Source organism: Podarcis erhardii (genome assembly GCF_964252035.2).
Source record: "Podarcis erhardii genome assembly, chromosome: 12".
Classification (NCBI taxonomy): Eukaryota; Metazoa; Chordata; class Lepidosauria; order Squamata; family Lacertidae; genus Podarcis; species Podarcis erhardii.
This window is the reverse complement of record NC_138513.1, coordinates 40785456-40802721: the sequence shown is the minus strand read 5'-3', so window position 1 is coordinate 40802721 and position 17266 is coordinate 40785456. Positions and strand designations below refer to the sequence as shown.

Here is a 17266-nt window from a genome sequence, read left to right as displayed (position 1 = left end):
GACTTTCTGAAGTGCCAGGCCCTGCTGAGGCTCTCAGACATTGACAGCTGCCCAGGATTAACAGTTGCTGAGGCCACTCCTGAGCGAAATAAAAATAAAACTTGGGTCATTTTGCTGCCTAAATACTCTGGACTTTTTAAAATAAGGACAGTTGGTACTATTTTTCCAGAAAAAGAGGTGCCGGAACTCACCATGAACACCTCCCTTGTTCTCTTAGAATGGCAACGGCACCCACCTGAGAGGTGCCAGAACTGAGGTCCGGTGAGCTCCGGCTGGGAAAAAAAAGCCCTAAAGATCGTTTTATTCCCATTCCCCAGACATAGCTTTCCAAGTAGCAAAAGATTCAGGAGATCCTATCCCAAACTGGCATATTTCACTGGTGAATCAAGGTGTACTTGCTTAAAAAGAATATCAGCAGGGTAAATTTAAAACTAGTAGTTACCCTAAGCAATTTATAATTGGAATTAGAAAGGAGATGCAGTATGAAAATTATAACATAAGGAACCACAAAATGGGGGGGGGGGTCCAAAGGAGGTACAGCGGTACCTTGGTTTACAAAGTTAATCCGTTCCAGAAGTCCGTTCTTAAACCAAGGCGTGCTTTCCCATAGCAGCGAGGGATTCAATTTACAAATGGAACAAGCTCAACAGGAAGTGAACCATGTTCTTAATCCAAAGCAAAGTTCACAAACCAAAACACCTACTTCCGGGTTTGCAGCGTTCTTAATCCAAGTTGTTCATAAACTAAGCTGTTCTTAAACCAAGGTACCACTGTATTTGGTTTTTTTTAAAAAAAATTATTGGATGTGTGTGTGTGTGTGTGTGTGTGTGTGTGTGTGTATACACACAGTGCTTTTTTCTGGGGGGGATGCAGGGGTATGCATACCCCTAAACATTTTGTGAATCTTTGTGCTTTTGTCCATTTACTGTATTTATTTGCCTCAATTTGAACTATAAGATGGTGGTTTTCTTGAGTCAAAATGAGGGTACCCCTAAACAATTTTTAAGGGAAAAAAGCACTATGTGTGTGTGTGAGTGAGCATACACATATATATATATACACCTACCTACCTACCCAAACATAAACTTGAATGTGAGCAGCCCCGAGCCAGCCTGGGACTATCTTACGAGGGATGCACGGTAACTCTTGTTCAGTGCCATTTCTCCCATAGAAAATCAACCTCTGGCTTTCGTTGCCAAAGTTGGTATTTGCAGATATCCCCCCACCCCCACCCCAACACTAAGTAATCACCACTAGCCCTGCATGTCTGGGATGAATGGGAAGACAGAGCCTCCAAGTTTCCCAATTTTCCAGGGATAGTCCCGGATTTATAGCAGCCGTCCCAGTTTCTGATTTTATTCCAGAACGTCCTGCTTTTCCTTAGAACATCCCTATTTTCATCGGAGAAAAGTTGGAGAGTATGGAGCTATGCAACCCTTAAGCCAAGGAGATAAGTAACTTTACAACCATTAGAAGACATCTGAGGGCAGCTCTGTATAGGGAAGGTTTTTAATGGTTAATGTTTTATTATGTTATTATATATGTTGGAAGCTGCCCAGAGCGGCTGGGGCAACCCAGTCAGATTGCGGAGTATAAATAGCAAAACAACAACAACAACAACAACAACCACCACCGACGTCATTACAGTAGTGCCCCGCAAGACGAATGCCTCGCAAGACAAAAAACTCGCTAGACGAAAGGTTTTTTCGCCCGCGATTTGCCTCGCAAGACGAATTCCCCTATGGGCTTGCTTCGCAAAACGAAAACGTCTCGCGACTTTGTTTCCTTTGTGTAAAAACCGTTAAAACCAAGGGTGCTTAGCTTGAGCAGCTGCAGTTGCGACTTGACTTCGAGGAGCAACTGTTAGCACGTGGTTTGGTAGCCTTTTCTCAGACTTTGCTCACTTTTGAAGATTTTCCAAAACTTTTCCAGAACTTTTCCAGAACTTCTCTTTCATCCATTTGGTAAGTTAAACTTTTAAAACTTTTTTGGGGGGTTTTGGATTTTGGGTTGGGGTGTTTGGGATTCAAGGACTTGGTGTTGGGAAGGGGTTTGCGATAATCTGGGGGCTTGTGGGCCTTTTTGGGGAATTTTTATGATTTTCTGTGACCACTGGGCCAGGTTGATTTTTTTTGAAAAATTTTCTGAGTTTGAATTTCTGAGTGCTGGCCATGTTGTTATTTTTTGAATTTTTTTTTTGTCTGGGTGGGGAAGCAGTTGGGGAGGGGTTTGCAGCAGTTGGGGAGGGGCTGGGGGAGCAGTTGGGGAGGGGCTTGCAATTTCTGTGTTGTGGGTGGGTTGGTGCGTGTCTGTGGGAGCAGTTGAGGTTTTTGAAGACATTGGTGATTTTTGAAGCTTTTCCTAAACTTATTTTGCAGCCATTTGAGGTTTCTGAGGACGTCGGTGGTTGATTGTTGAAGCTTTTCCAGAACTTCTCTTTCATCCATTTGGTAAGCTAAACTTTTAAAACTTTTTTGGGGGTTTTTGGATTTTGGATTTGGGGTTGGGGTGCTTGGGATTCAAGGCCTTTGTTCTGGGTTTTAATTTCTGTGTGGTGGGTGGCTGGCTGCTTTTGTATTTTTTGGGTTTGAAGCACATCACTGATTTTTTTTTCTGTTTCTGAGTTTACGAAGGTAGGAGCTGTGCTGCCATGGGACCCAAGAAGACTGCTGCTGCGGTGGCCGGCGAGAGGAAGAAGGAGAAGGTGACGCTGGAAATGAAGAAGGAGATCATCTGGAAGCACGACGGCGGAATGCGTGTGACGGACATCGCCAGGGAGTACGGCAGGAACCCATCGACCATCGGGACCATCCTGAAGATGAGGGAGAAGATCCTGGCGACTGATGCAGCCAAGGGAGTCACCAGGATCGTGAAGAACCGCCCAGCTGTCCTGGAGGAGGTCGAGAAGTTGCTGCTCATCTGGATAGAAGAGAAGCAGCGTGCAGGGGACACAGTGTCTGAGGCCGTCATTTGTGAGAAGGCCAAGGCCTTGCACGCTGACCTCATCCGGGAACAGCCAGGAACCTCAGCCGAGCCAGAAGTCTTCAAGGCTAGCAGAGGTTGGTTTGACCGGTTCAAGACAAGATCTGGCATCCACAGTGTGGTCAGGCATGGAGAGGCTGCCAGTTCTGATGTTCCTGCGGCTGAAGACTTTGCAGCGGAGTTCCTGGAGGTTGTGACGACGGAGGGCTACGTTCTGCAGGCAGAGGCTGCGCAGGAGCAGGCCTCACTGGAAGAGGAGGAAGCAACTGAGGAACGGCTGTCCTCCGAAAGACTGAGGGACATTTGCCAGAAGTGGAAGGAGGTGCAGACTTTTGCAGATCTACACCACCATGAGAAGCACGTGGCACATGACGCTGGGAACTTTTATGATACGAGGGTCATGTCGTCTTTCAGGGAGCTGCTGAAAAGGCGGATAAAGCAGCAGACTATGGACAGGTTCTTGACCAAGAAGCAAAGAGTGGAAGAGGAGCCTTCTTCGAGTGGTCCCCCAGAGTCTTAGAAAATGTACTGTACACTTTGTTGATTTTTAAATGTTTTTCTGTCATGTTTATAAAGTTAATTTATTTTCCCTTCAATTTTTGAACTGCTCTTTACAGTATGTGTGACTTTAAAGAGCAGTTAATAAACTGTTGTTGTACCAAATTTGGCTTTGTTTGGACTTTTTTTGACCATAGGAACGCATTAATTGATTTTCAATGCATTCCTATGGGATTTCGTGCTTCGCAAGACGAAAAATTCGCTAGACGACAAAAATTGCGGAACGAATTAATTTCGTCTTGTGGGGCACCACTGTATTTTCCAAAGTTTTCCAAAGTTTTATTACGGCAAAAGCCAGCGACACAGAACACCACAAGGTCAAACAAAAGGAAATCAACAACAACATCAAAAAAAAAATTACACAAGGGAACTTCGCCATTCAACATTGTGCCATTTCTCATTATTTTCATAGGAGAAATGCTTCAGAAAGTGAAGACAATCAAATTTTTCTGTCCCATCCCTAAAGAGGCAGAGTTAGACATGAATTTTTATGTTATTGTTTTTAAACTAAAGTTCAGGAAATGCTTCTTTTCAAACTAGGCCTAAGGCCTTTTGAGCATGCTGAGGCTATTGGCAGTTTTCATTAGGAAACATCATCATCATCATCATCATCATTGAATAGGACATTCCTATTTTCATCGGAGAAATGTTATGGGTATGGGAAGGCCAGAAATGTTGGAGGCATGGGAAGCAAATACTCGAGTGTACAAAATGTGAATAATGTGTGAAGCCTTTGAGGGGCAAAAGAGAAACTGCAGGTCAACTGCGTGTTAAATCTCCTTCAGTGCCGCCCTGTCAAGGCGAAATAAGTCCCGAGCGGTCACTGATTCACTTCTCTCACGCTGCGTTTCACTTCTCTCTCTCTCTCTCTCTCTCTCTCTCTCTCTCTCTCTCTCTCTCTCCCCCGTGCCTCATTGTGGAACCGGACAATGAGCTGTGAAAAAGTGTTCCCATTTGCAGACAGATGCCTTTTGGGTTACGTCAAGGCTGTCGGGTTATGCCAGTAGCATCTGCTATAGCATAAGTGGCCTGTCTGGATGAAACGCAAGCTTGAAATTTCACAGGGTGCTCTCGATAAAATGGCACCGTTGACGTTTCCTTTCAACACAAACTGCAGCAGAGGGTGACTAAAGTGCAGCCAACAGGCCACATGCAGCTCTCCAGTGATATTGATACAGCCCAGCACAGATCTCTGTCAAAACCTGTCACATGCGCAGCCCCGGCCAGGCCAAAGGACGACAGTCAAATGTGCCGTCACCTGCTTCCTGTCGCCGCAACCTCACAGGCTGAGGAAAGCAGCGTCAAACAGGAGCTTTTCTCACAGCTTTGGAAAAGAACAGCAAAGCTGGGGCAAGGAGAAGGCCACAGGGCTAAAGCAACACAGCGATGGAAGCTGTCTTGCAGAACAGGATTCCAGAGTAAACAAGCCCCATCTGTTTGATGGTATCCCCTGCCCAAACACAATAGCCTCTTTATTACATGTATCAAAAAACATAGCAAGGGTCACCGATTCTCCAAACTGCTATGTAAATCATCCTCGTTGCGCAGCTCAGGAAGAAATAGCTTGCCCGAGACTGCCGGCGAAAGTCCGACCAGCGCGTTCAGAAAGAAATATTTTGTTTCTACCTGGAGGTATTTGGAAATGAAGACAAAGCAGCAAAGTGGAGCATCTGAAAGCCATTGGGACCTCCGATTCATCTAGAGTTCGTTCTCCTCCTCCAGGGATTAAAAGGAAATCAATCTATAACCAACAGCTATAAATATGGTGCTTTTATACATTATTATTTGTCTTTAGCTTCAACAGCTCTTTCGATCCCCGTGGTCATTCTCTTTCTCAGATGGGCCATATATTTTAAATCAGATGTTGCTGACAATAAAATTCATTGGAAACATCTGGCTTCTAACAAATAAGAGTGTTACTGGAGGCAGAATGACGTCACCTTGCCGCTGCCTCTATCTGAGTCCTTTCTGTAGTGAATAACAGCAAACCCATTGCAGGGAAATGCTTGCGTCATATGAGAAACATACTTCCTGTGTGCATTTCTTTTCTCTTTTGCCTGTTGTGTTAGGTGCTGCTTACTTTGCCCAAGGTGTCCTACAAGGAGGAAAGAAAGAGGACAAGTTTTGTGGAGAGACAGCATCTTAAAAAGCAGAGACATCACCTTGCCAACAAAGGTCCGTATAGTTAAAGCTATGGTTTTCCCAGTAGTGATGTATGGAAGTGAGAGCTGGACCATAAAGAAGGCTGATCGCCGAATAGTTGATGCTTTTGAATTATGGTGCTGGAGGAGACTCTTGAGAGTCCCATGGACTGCAAGAAGATCAAACCTATCTATTCTGAAGGAAATCAGCCCTGAGTGCTCACTGGAAGAACAGATTGTGAAGCTGAGATTCCAATACTCTGGCCACCTCATGAGAAGAGAAGACTCCCTGGAAAAGACCCTGATGTTGGGAAAGATGGAGGGCACAAGGAGAAGGGGACGACAGAGGATGAGATGGTTGGACAGTGTTCTCGAAGCTACCAGCATGAGTTTGACCAAGCTGCGGGAGGCAGTGGAAGACAGGAGTGCCTGGCATGCTCTGGTCCATGGGGGCACGAAGAGTCGGACACAACTAAACAACTAAACAACAAGCATGTGTTAGTCTAAATCAGACATTTGCTAGTCATGTTTTGGAGAACTCTAGGAAGCTTTTCTGAGGTTCTTCAGTGAGAAAAACATTGATGGAGGAAATATTCTGGAAAGACAGCTTGTCCCCCCCAGTACCTGGTTTCTTCTGTGATGTGTACCAGCGGTGGGACATTGGATGTTTTCTTAGGTGCATGCAGTTTCTTGGAAAGCAAAGGTGAAACCTTGAACTTCTGGCCAGTTCCATGTCCAAAACTCTAGCATGCCCATGATTCACCTGTGATCTGCAGCACTTCCATGGCAGTCGTCAATGTGGAAAATGTCACCTAAAGGTAGAAAGTGTCATTGAAATTCTACTCAATATTGTTCCAGAACAGGTTCCAATGTATAGTTAGCAGAGTAAAAACACGTTGCAAGGTTCCCAAAAAATAGACCAGAGGCAATTGTACTTCATCCAGCAGAACTTTACTGCTACTGAAGGCAAATGAGCATAATGGTCGCAAATCCAATACATTCAGGATTGGCGCTGTCCATAAGAAAATTCAGTTGCAGCAGACTTAACTTAAACTTACAACAACTTATAATAAGTCTAAACCTTAACACTATAGCATACTATGTACAGAACACCACACCAGAAGGAAAAAGAGAGAGAAAGAGAAAGTGAAACCCAGGCTCCTTCTGGCCTTATTATTATAGTCAGCATGACCTTGACAGAAGAGATAAGAGAACCAGTTTAAGCCAGCTGTACTCGGCTTCTCTGAAGGAATAACCCAAACATCATGAACCTTCTGCTTGTTTCTTTCACACAGAGAAGCTTCCAGAACTCTCTTGAATTAAGTAGAATAGGAAAGATCAAACTGACAGAAAGTTTGAAAACTGCAAGTCTTGATACCTGGGGTCTCAGGTGAAGGCTTTATCCCCATCCTGCTACTTCACAACTTTGAAATAGAAATCAATCCCTAATCCTTGATAGGTCATAATGATTGAATATTTCCAACTTCCACATCTACTTTTGTGTCAGCAGTTTTGTTTATTCAGAACATTACATCACATACCTGTTTATGAGGTGTTGGGGGGGTAGTTCCTCTAGTGGGGGACACATCATGGGGGTAGTTTGTCCACCTTTGGTCCCCATCCTGCACTCAGCTCTCACCTGTGGCTCCTAGAAGCTGTCAGCGTGTGACAGCAACCACATCCCAGGAAACGGCTTTGACTGGCCAGTTAAACCAGGTGAGGGCGGCTGATGGGTCTCAAACCCTCGGTGAATTAGGGACTTCCCCTGAATGAAAAGACTGGCACATTGAGCAGAGGAGACCAATTGCCGGTCCAGCCAGAAGTCAACTTCTGCACGTTCTGTAGAGGGAAATGAGGGGCAGATGGGGCTTGGCAACCTGGAAAGGTAGCCCATCTGAGAGAAAGAGAACTCTCATCCTAAGCCTCCACTGCCTTGAAGGACATCTTGCAGGAGAAGGAAAGGCTGGGGAGGTAACCCTACACAAATCCAGAGTGGAATCCCAAAGATGGTTGGATGGTGTCAGGAGTGCGTGCAGGAGCCAGGCCCTGTGACCAGTAGGGCTTCGCAGGACTGGGGCCTTCCTAAGTTTGTTCTGGAGCGCAGGTGAGGCTGCTTGGTAACTCACTGCACCTGGTGGCTAGAGCCGGAAGGGATATAGGTCATTATTTCCCTTCGGCCCTTTGCCACAGCAACTCGTTTCCTCCCTTGCTGCGTTTGGCTTCTTGCTTACTGATCCTTGGACCTCGGCTTCTTGACTCCTTGCTTCTCGACCCTTGGACCCTTGACTTTGTGACTCCCTGCTTCCTGACCCTCAGACCCCTGGCTTCTGGACTCTCATTCCTGCTCCAACCCTGCCATCTTGCCCCCAGTCCCGACGTCCTCAGCCGGGACTTTGATTGCCCATAGACCGGACCGTGACAGATGGTGCCTTGTAAGGTGCCAAATGTATTGCTCTGCTTTCCTTTGGACCACATCAGTAAGGCCAGGAAGGGAGTGTCTTGTCATCTGTCAATCTCCATACAAATTGTCTAGGCTGTGCCCCAGGGAGGTGCTGCAACTGCTGTGGTTGGACTTCACCCCTGGAGGCGCACTCCATTGTCTCTCGAGGCAGATGGATGCCAACAACATTCTGATCTGTTTGCAGAGAGATTATATGACATAGCCTCAAGTGCTGTACTGCACTTTCCTGGCGCGTTCCTTATTATGAAAAGTCCAGGTCTCTTGCAGGAGTGGGAGAAGCAGGTTGCTTGTGCTCTAAATCAATTTCAGTGGCGCAGCCCAAATGTGCTGGTGTGTGATTGAATCCCACCTGAATATAGACACTCTCTGGAAATGCCTTGTGGTTGCATTTGGAGACGGAAGTATCAATGCAGCAGAGTCATTTTGTGGTTCATCTCTAAATCTGTTATTTGGAGTCTATTTTTATGGGCTTCGACATATTTTATCAAGTGTGTTGCAGGTGGTATAGGTCCACATAAATTGAAGAATGCAGGAGCACAAGTCATGCTATTGAGGTGAGTTTTTAAAAACAAAAATACAGTGGTACCTCGGGTTACATACGCTTCAGGTTACAGACTCTACTAACCCAGAAATAGTGCTTCAGGTTAAGAACTTTGCTTCAGGATGAGAACAGAAATTGTGCTCTGGCGGCGCGGCAGCAGCAGGAGGCCCCATTAGCTAAAGTGGTGCTTCAGGTTAAGAACGGACCTCTGGAACGAATTAAGTACTTAACCCGAGGTCCCACTATAGGAATAGGAAGCAACATTTTGACTACGGGAGTACAATTGCAATATATATAAATGGAGCCTTCAGCACAACTGCTATATTAAAACACTACACTAGAATGCAACGCATAACCAAATGAACAACTGCAGCTTTTTCTACCAAACGAGCCATTCAAAATCCACATTCAGTTATTGAGAAATGCAGTCAACAGGAATTCTGATTCTTCAGAGAAATCTGCATTATATACAAGCATCCAATATAGCCTTGAATCCTAGGAGGATTAGCTAGAGTCACAGCATTTTCCCTGTTGTACACCATGGAAACTCTTTTACCAAAAGAAATGGATTCAATAAAAGGTTTCCTCTTACCAATTTTGTATCTTTCCTTCGCCTCTTAAAGGCCAGCAAAGCAAGGGGGCTATCTTGACACAACAATGACATGCTAGTTCCTTAACAAAGGAACATGTAGGAATGGACACTCAGAAATCTCATGTATCCAAAGGCACATAAAATTGCTTCCGACTGAGTGTAAAGAGCTTAGGAACCAAACCAGAATAATGGGTCCAGTTTGATTTCAACAGGGCACAATATGAGTTGCAATCCCAGTCCATTAAAGTCAATGGGAGTTTTTGATATTAATGATTGAGTACCCATTTCCTCGGGAGAATGTTGTGAAAATCCTCTGCTAAAACATGGTGGAGGAACTCAAGGTGCTTGGTTAAAGCTATCGTATCCATCTATATGTCCTATTTCATTTGCACCCAGGCTCTTTAGAAACTAGTCATCTGAGCATTGCATAAAAAAATTTGTTTGCCTGCGAGACAGCATTCAACAGCAAGGGTCATGCTTTAACAGACGTTCCTTGTGATCTGCAATGATGTTGTGCAGTGTCACAAATTATGCTTGTTTACAACTTTCCTTCAATGCATCCTCACCTCCCCCCACCCCAGCACATATCCAGAAAAAGATGATGGGATGCTTGAGATGAGCAAAAATGCCTCACATCATCCAGATCCTCTATTGCCTTATGACATGTCAACAAATCACGCTGCATTCTGATGAGTAAAAGTGTCATTGAACCATCACTGGTTTCATGTGTGCAATCAGACAGGCATGCTAACTTGACCGTGGGTGCCATGCAGTGTGCATGGCCCTGGCCCCAAAATTTGTGGGTGCTCAGCCCCTTCATGGGGAATTTTGTGGGTGCTCAGGCACCTAGGGTCCCAGCGAGTTATCACCTCTGCAATCAGATAAGGCAAAGAGTTGAGGAGGAAGCCCCTCATTTTGTTTGACACATTCCCTCAAGGAATGGATTGGCAATGGGAAAACAGTAGTTAGACATGGGTGAGATACCCTTTTCCTCTCTCTTTATTATCTATAACCTACCCATCTGACTAGGTTCCATCAGCCACTCTGGGCGACTTCCAACATATATAAAAGCATAATAACATATTAAACATTTTAAAATTTCCTCCATACCCTCCAATATTTCTCCAATGAAAACAGGGACGTCCTAAGGAAAAGCGGGACATTCTGGGATCAAATCAGAAACTGAGATGGCTTTTGTAAATCTGGGACTGTCCTTGGAAAATAGGGACATTTTGAGGGTCTGATAGCCACCTCAATAGTTTCTATCAAAGTAGGGTACTCAAGAGGCAGTATTCAACTAAACAGATCTCCTAGCTCAAGGATTTCTGTTTGTGCAATGGGAGTTCACTTCCATCTCCTCTTTCCGTGCATCCCCTACATTTTCCAAAATTGCAGTGAAGGGTCAAAGGAACCCCCATAACAGATTTAGCGGGCCATGAGGGAAACATGGAGAGGGAGGAAGGGTAAGTTCTGTTGCTCAACTCAAGGTCTTTTTGTTAGTGGGTTTATTTAGTCGGGTACCACCCAAGGCATCATAAAATGTATCAAATAACAAAGCAACTCAGATTATCATTGTACGCTAAAGCCGCAAGCAAAATTTATCATAAAAGTGACCATATCCCTCATCCAGAAAGAAAATAATAAATTCCTCCATCTCTGAATTGTCCTGTACAGCTGTCAACTGCTGAACAGGAGAAGACTCCAATTAGTTTTTTTCAATGATAGGAAGGAAATCACGTACACATACCTGGTTTCTTCTCCTCCCGCCCCCCGTACACACCAGCAGCATTTAATTTACTAGTAACAGCTGCGATTGTCTGAAGCTACAGCGGGAAAAGCTTAAGAAAATCATTCTGTGCCTTGTACAGACACTGTGAATTCCAGGAATATTAGGGGATTATTTTTTAAGACGTCTCCTTGTTGTAGGTGAGGCTCAAAATGAAAATAAGAAAGCAAACTTAAGAGGATTTTCATGCAGCATATTTGTTATTCATTTTGTTGTTGCCACAGCATGTGGGATTTGCGTACATTTAAGACATCAACTTAACGGTGTACCCGTCACTTTCCCCTGCCGTTGCCTGTTGATGGTATGCCAAAGTGAAGCTGCGGAATCAAAGATGGTTTAGAGGAAAGTCTGTTTGGAATATAGGCCAGACATCCACGAGCCGAAATGAAGAGGAGAGACTGTCATATGCTGCTTTTAATGGAGGGGGTACCTTCTAACAGGAGAAATCCGCACAGAACTTGAAAATCCACCACATAGAACTACAACTCTCTGAATTGTCACTGCATACTTCTGTTAGAGATGGCCCACAGCACTGCTATTGTATGGAATGGATGCACTTTGGGGGCTGGCCATCCCAGAAGCCATCCCAGCTTCTGACTGGATCCCAGGATGTCCTGTTTTGGCTCCCGCTTCATAAGACAGCATCTTTGAGGGGCATCTATGCTGTTTGCAGTGGTCTCTGTTCACCTGGTTTTGAGTCTGGACTAGGATTTTGAAGCCTGTGTTTTGATTTGATACATGATATCCAATCACATAGCATTTTCAGGGTTAGGGCTACTGATATTGGCTCTGGGTTACGACTCGCAGCTTGGGGGTTTAGGCAGCCAATCACGTTGAGAGTGGGAGTGGCCCAGGCCTTCAGAAATATGTATAAGTAGAAACTCACATACACTTCATAATCCCTTGCCACACAACAACTTGGCAGAGTGAGCCTCTTGGGCTTGCTGATTGGAAGGTTGGCGGTTCGAATCCGCACGACGGAGTGAGCTCCCGTTGCTCTGGCCCAGTACCAGCCAAACTAGCAGTTCGAAAGTACGCCAGTGCAAGTAGATAAGTAGGTCCTGCTGTGGCAGGAAGGTAAACAGTGTTTCCATGCGCTCTGGTTTCCGTCACAGTGTCCTGTTGTGCCAAAAGAGGTTTAGTCATGCTGGTCACATGACCTGGAACGCTGTCTGTGGACAAACGCCAGCTCCCTTGGCCTGAAAGCGAGATGAGTGCCGCAACCCCATAGTCGCCTTTGACTGGACTTTACCAGGGATCCTTTACCTTTACCTTCTCCACAGCAATGCATATGAGCAAAATTGTGAGGGCTTAATGCCTGAATCCTTTCCATATTTGCCATATAATCACTACCACAAATAAAAGGCTGTCTCTTCCTTCTGGCCCTGTTTCAGCCATTACAATTGGCTGAGTGCCTCCTCTTGATGTATGTTCAGGCTGCAAGGTTGTGTCAAGGAATTCTGTTTGGATTCTTCACAGTTATTGACTTTTCCCTGGGGGAGTGACCGAACCCTGAGCGTTATCTGGAAACATTGACAAATTATCTTCTTTGAGCTGACATATAATTGGCACGATTTGGTGGGTATTATGAAGTGACCTCAATATGTTTTGGTCTACTGTAATCCTTGACTAAGGATGGCAAGGGATGGTGAAAATTGTATTTCAAAATATCTGGAGGGCACCGTGTTGGGGAAGGCTGGTATATTTTGTGTGGTTTGTTGGGGTGTGAGCATTTTCAATGGACACTTTCATGCCTCATTCAAGATGTGGCTTTTTGTTTCCATCTGAATATCACACTGAAAGCAAACATCTTTACAGCATAGGCATTCTTATTCTTATTACGTGTCAAAATGACTTGTAATCAAGCAGTGTACGAGTTCCTACCCAACGGGCTTTTGATCAAATGGCAAATAAATATTTCCATTCACCTTTCATTCACAAAATGAAAGTGGGATCAGCAACAAAATATTGCAGTGCACAGAGTACTACTGTTCAAGATTCCAGCTACATTCCATTTCCTCTTCCTGCTCCATTTTTTTCATCCCCCATCCCAGCAGTCAGTCAGTGTTATGTACTGAGTTGAATAGGATCCAAAATGCAGCAATCTGATTGGTTCTAGAACAATAGGATCCAAAATGCAGCAGTCTGATTGGTCCTAGAACAATGCAGCAGTATGATTGGTCTGCAGGAGCCACCCAATCCAGCTCCAGATGGAAGCCAATCCACAACCTGATTGGCCTACAGGAGAATTCCGGAATTAGCCAATCACGTGCAGCCCATTGTGTAAATAATGTATATAAAGCAGATACTTTGGGGAAACTTCCATTCATCCTCACCACTATGAGCTGAATAAAGAGCATGAAATCCACTCTCGACTCTTGAGTATATTTCAGTCAGCCTTCCATAGTCACTAAGTGTTCTGGGGTTACCCAGGTGCAGCATGTGTGCTTTTGTTGTGTTTGGGTCCCTCCAAGCTTGCTGAAAACTCCCTCTGGTCCATGGGTGGTGCCTATTGCGTGGTGAGGCCCTGGGCCCCGTAGTTCCCTTAGATGATAAACACATGGACATAAATGTTTAGGTTAATGAGATAAAATAGGCCACAACTTTACTGGTTACAGATGTGAGCGGTTTGGCTTAGGCATTGGGTGAAACTAGACTATCTCCTGACTCCTGCCCATCTGCAGGGAGACCCCTAAGGGTAAACCACCGGTAGGGGGAGCCCTATGATATACATCAAATCGGGGCACCCCCAGGGTCCCCGACGGGGTCGTGACATGGACAAGATCCACACCTCTGGATCCCTTTAACGGGACACCATTATCGAGGAGGGGCAGGCAGAGGCTACAGCCTCCCCTCCTATAAACAAGGCTTCCCCAATGCCTAACCTTACAAAGTTGTGACCATTGCTACAAGGTAGGCGAAAACCAAATGGCTGGTGCCAATTTGCCAAGTGGAAAAATTCCTACCTGGCCCCAACAATATGGCGGCCAACATAGTCCATAGCAAGGCCGCTGCCAAGCAACGCATAAAAAAGAGGGCAGGTGGGCTGGGAGATCTGGCGAGGAGGCGGAAGGATGTCACACACCCCGGCCGCGCCGCAGTTTAAACAGCAAATGGCCACACCCCCGGCTGTCCCGATCGGTCAGCTGGGGGTGTGACGCGGCCAGGAGTCCCTACGACGCAGGTGGCATCTCTGGGCCCGGGTGCCCTCCCACAATGCCACCCCCAAGGAAGGGGGAGTAGACTTCTTATTAGTAGCAGCTGTAGTATTGGCAAAAATTGAGTTCCTCATCTTGATGTGATTTACAGAAGCACAAAGCCCCCTTTGTATAAAACTAGTTGTTATCACCGTCCATGGAAGTTTACATTGCAATGCAGGCAGGAACAGAAGATCTCGTCTTCATTCTCCTTTCTGATACTGTTGTTGATGTTTAGTCATTTAGTCGTGTCTGAGTCTTCGTGACCCCATAGACCAGAGTACGCCAGGCACTCCTGTCTTCCACTGCCTCCCACAGTTTGGTCAAACTCACGTTGGTAGTTTCGAGAACACTATCCAGCCATCTTGTCCTCTGTCGTCCCCTTCTCCTTGTGCCCTCCATCTTTCCCAATATCAGGGTCTTTTCCAGGGAGTCTTCTCTTCTCATGAGGTGGCCAAAGTATTGCAGCCTCAGCTTCAGGATCTGTCCTTCCAGTGAGCACTCAGGGCTGATTTCCTTAGTAATGGATAGGTTTGATTTTCTTGCAGTCCATGGGACTCTCAAGAGTCTCCTCCAGCACCATAATTCAAAAGCATCAATTCTTCGGCCATCAGCCTTCTTTATGATCCAGCTTTCACTTCCATACATCACTACTGGGAAAACCATGGCTTTTACTATACGGACCTTTGTTGGCAAGGTGATGTCTCTGCTTTTTAAGATGCTGTCTAGGTTTCTGATACTAGGATTCCCCAAAGAGATTCAAGAGAAAGGAGAGGCAAAAGTACCAAACAGAACATTTCCAGCCTTTGAAAACTGCTAAGTGATAAATTGCTAAATATTTTACTTCTGCCATAGCTCCTCATCATCGAGTTGGCCCAAAAGACACGGGACGATGACTGAGGATGTTTATGGCAGCCTCAGCGTCGGAGTGGGCAATATAATAGATGGCCTCCAACTGCAGCTGAAGGGCATGTCGTGAAGTAAAGTAAAAGTGATGTGCATGCAGGATGTAATTACAGCAGTAATATAATAACATTCCGTGAAACGTTATTAAAGGGGTTGCTTTGCTCTGGACATGCACACATAGCCCCTATTAACGTTAATCGAAGTTTTGCAAGGGAATCAGCAACAGAACAGACCCCCTGAATTAATTACAACCAAACGACTCTGTCGGGTCACATGGAACGATTTGTTTCTGCGAGACACTGTTGCCTTGAGAAGGAAGCAGCCGCAGGGGAAACAGCAGAGAAAGAAAGAAGGTACCAAGTTAAAATCTCGCTCTGAGTAATTAGGTTGTGACAACTGGTTCTGCATGGGAAAATGAGGTGTGTTGGCTCACATTTTCCAGAAAAGATGGAAGTTCAGTGAGAAATGAACTAGAAAAGAATTTCGGCGTTCCGTAAAAGCAAATGACACTTTTCATGGGCGAATTCTTCATTAAGCCATTATTTAGGCTGCATGGGATCAGCAGTTGTTCATATAGCCAGCTGGTACTATTTCCGGAAAGAGAGGTGGTGAGCTCTGTACCTCATATCTTCTCTTTTCGCATCCCGTTAGCTGATGACCCGTGAAAAATGATGCAGTTGACAGATGTCTGTGTCTGTGTGTGTTTGTGCATTGTGTGTAACTGGTGTGTATTTGGTGCAAACAAAATCATACCCTGCCTCCCTCCCTGTTGTTGCTGTTGTACTTGTGCATGTACTCACATCACGTTGCTTACTTTATTGTGCTAGCAAAAGCTCAAAATCTGGCTACCACTCACAGTTCCAGAAGTTGGATACTCCACAGTTCCAGAAACTGGGTGCTTTATTATCCATTTCAATATCTTCCCAACACACACAAACATATTATTATTATTATTATTATTATTATTATTATTATTATTATTATTATTACACCACCCATCTGACTGGGTTGCCACTCTGGGCGGCTTCCAACATATATAAAAAGATAATTTAAAAAATAAACATTAAAAAACTTCCTTATATAGAGCTGCCTTCAAATGTCTTCTAAATGTTGCATAATCATTCTCCTTGGCTCAGGGGTCACATAACTCCATACCCTCTAACATTCCTCTGATGAAAATAGGGACAGCCTAAGGAAAAGTGAGAGGGATGTGGGTGGCGCTGTGGGTTAAACCACAGAGCCTAGGACTTGCCGATCAGAAGCTCGGCGGTTCGAATCCCCGCGACGGGGTGAGCTCCCGTTGCTCGGTCCCTGCTCCTGCCAACCTAGCAGTTCGAAAGCATGTCAAAGTGCAAGTAGATAAATAGGTACCGCTGTGGAAGGAAGGTAAACGGCATTTCCGTGTGCTGCTCTGGTTCGCCAGAAGTGGCTTAGTCATGCTGGCCACATGACCCGGAAGCTGTACGCTGGCTCCCTCGGCCAACCCTAGAGTCGGTCATGACTGGACCCAACGGTCAGGGGTCCCTTTACCTTTTTAAGGAAAAGTGGGACATTCTGGGATCAAACCAGGAATTTCTGTAAATCTGGGACTGTCCCTGGAAAATTGGGACATTAGGAAGGTCTGCATCTCTCACAGTATTATAAAAAAGAATTAAATATTGGGAAACGTATCTTTCCCATTCAATCTTAGGGAACAACATCTCTGGTTACCATTTTGTTATTCCAGCTACAACTCACACTCCACCACACACCCCATATTTAATGTGCAGCCAGCGAAGCAACATTCTGGAGCATGCCTGCACCCCACATTATAATCTCCATCTCACCAGTCCAGAATGGTAAAAAAATTGTCTTTCTGATGTGTCTAGCAGGTTTTACTGTAAGCATGCTAAAGTATGAAAATCAAATATCCTTTTATCAAATGCCTGGTGGTTAGCTATTTAGCTTGGTAATTTTTCAAATATTGATTAATTGATCTGAACTCCGCGGTTCTTTTTGATATATACTATACATCACATTTTATTAGACCTTTGCCTTTTGCAATACTAAGAGCACTCCTGCCAAGGCTTTAAACTCATGTTGATGTTGCTTAATGCTGATCT

The 17266-nt window shown here is 45.0% G+C and overlaps 1 protein-coding gene across 1 annotated transcript in view; it reads left to right on the top strand.

The window, feature by feature from the left end:
* The window catches only part of LOC309352945 (putative CENPB DNA-binding domain-containing protein 1), a gene marked incomplete at its 3' end in the record, with an annotated part of 62996 nt that extends 57310 nt beyond the window's left edge, over positions 1 to 5686 (top strand). Inside the window, exons 2-3 of the mRNA XM_081881769.1 lie at positions 2594 to 3059; positions 5610 to 5686. Of these exons, the coding sequence (XP_081737895.1) occupies positions 2651 to 3059; positions 5610 to 5686 (486 nt within the window). The 5' untranslated portion in view covers positions 2594 to 2650. The remainder of the gene's footprint in view (positions 1 to 2593; positions 3060 to 5609) is intronic.
* Positions 5687 to 17266: the final 11580 nt, after the last annotated feature.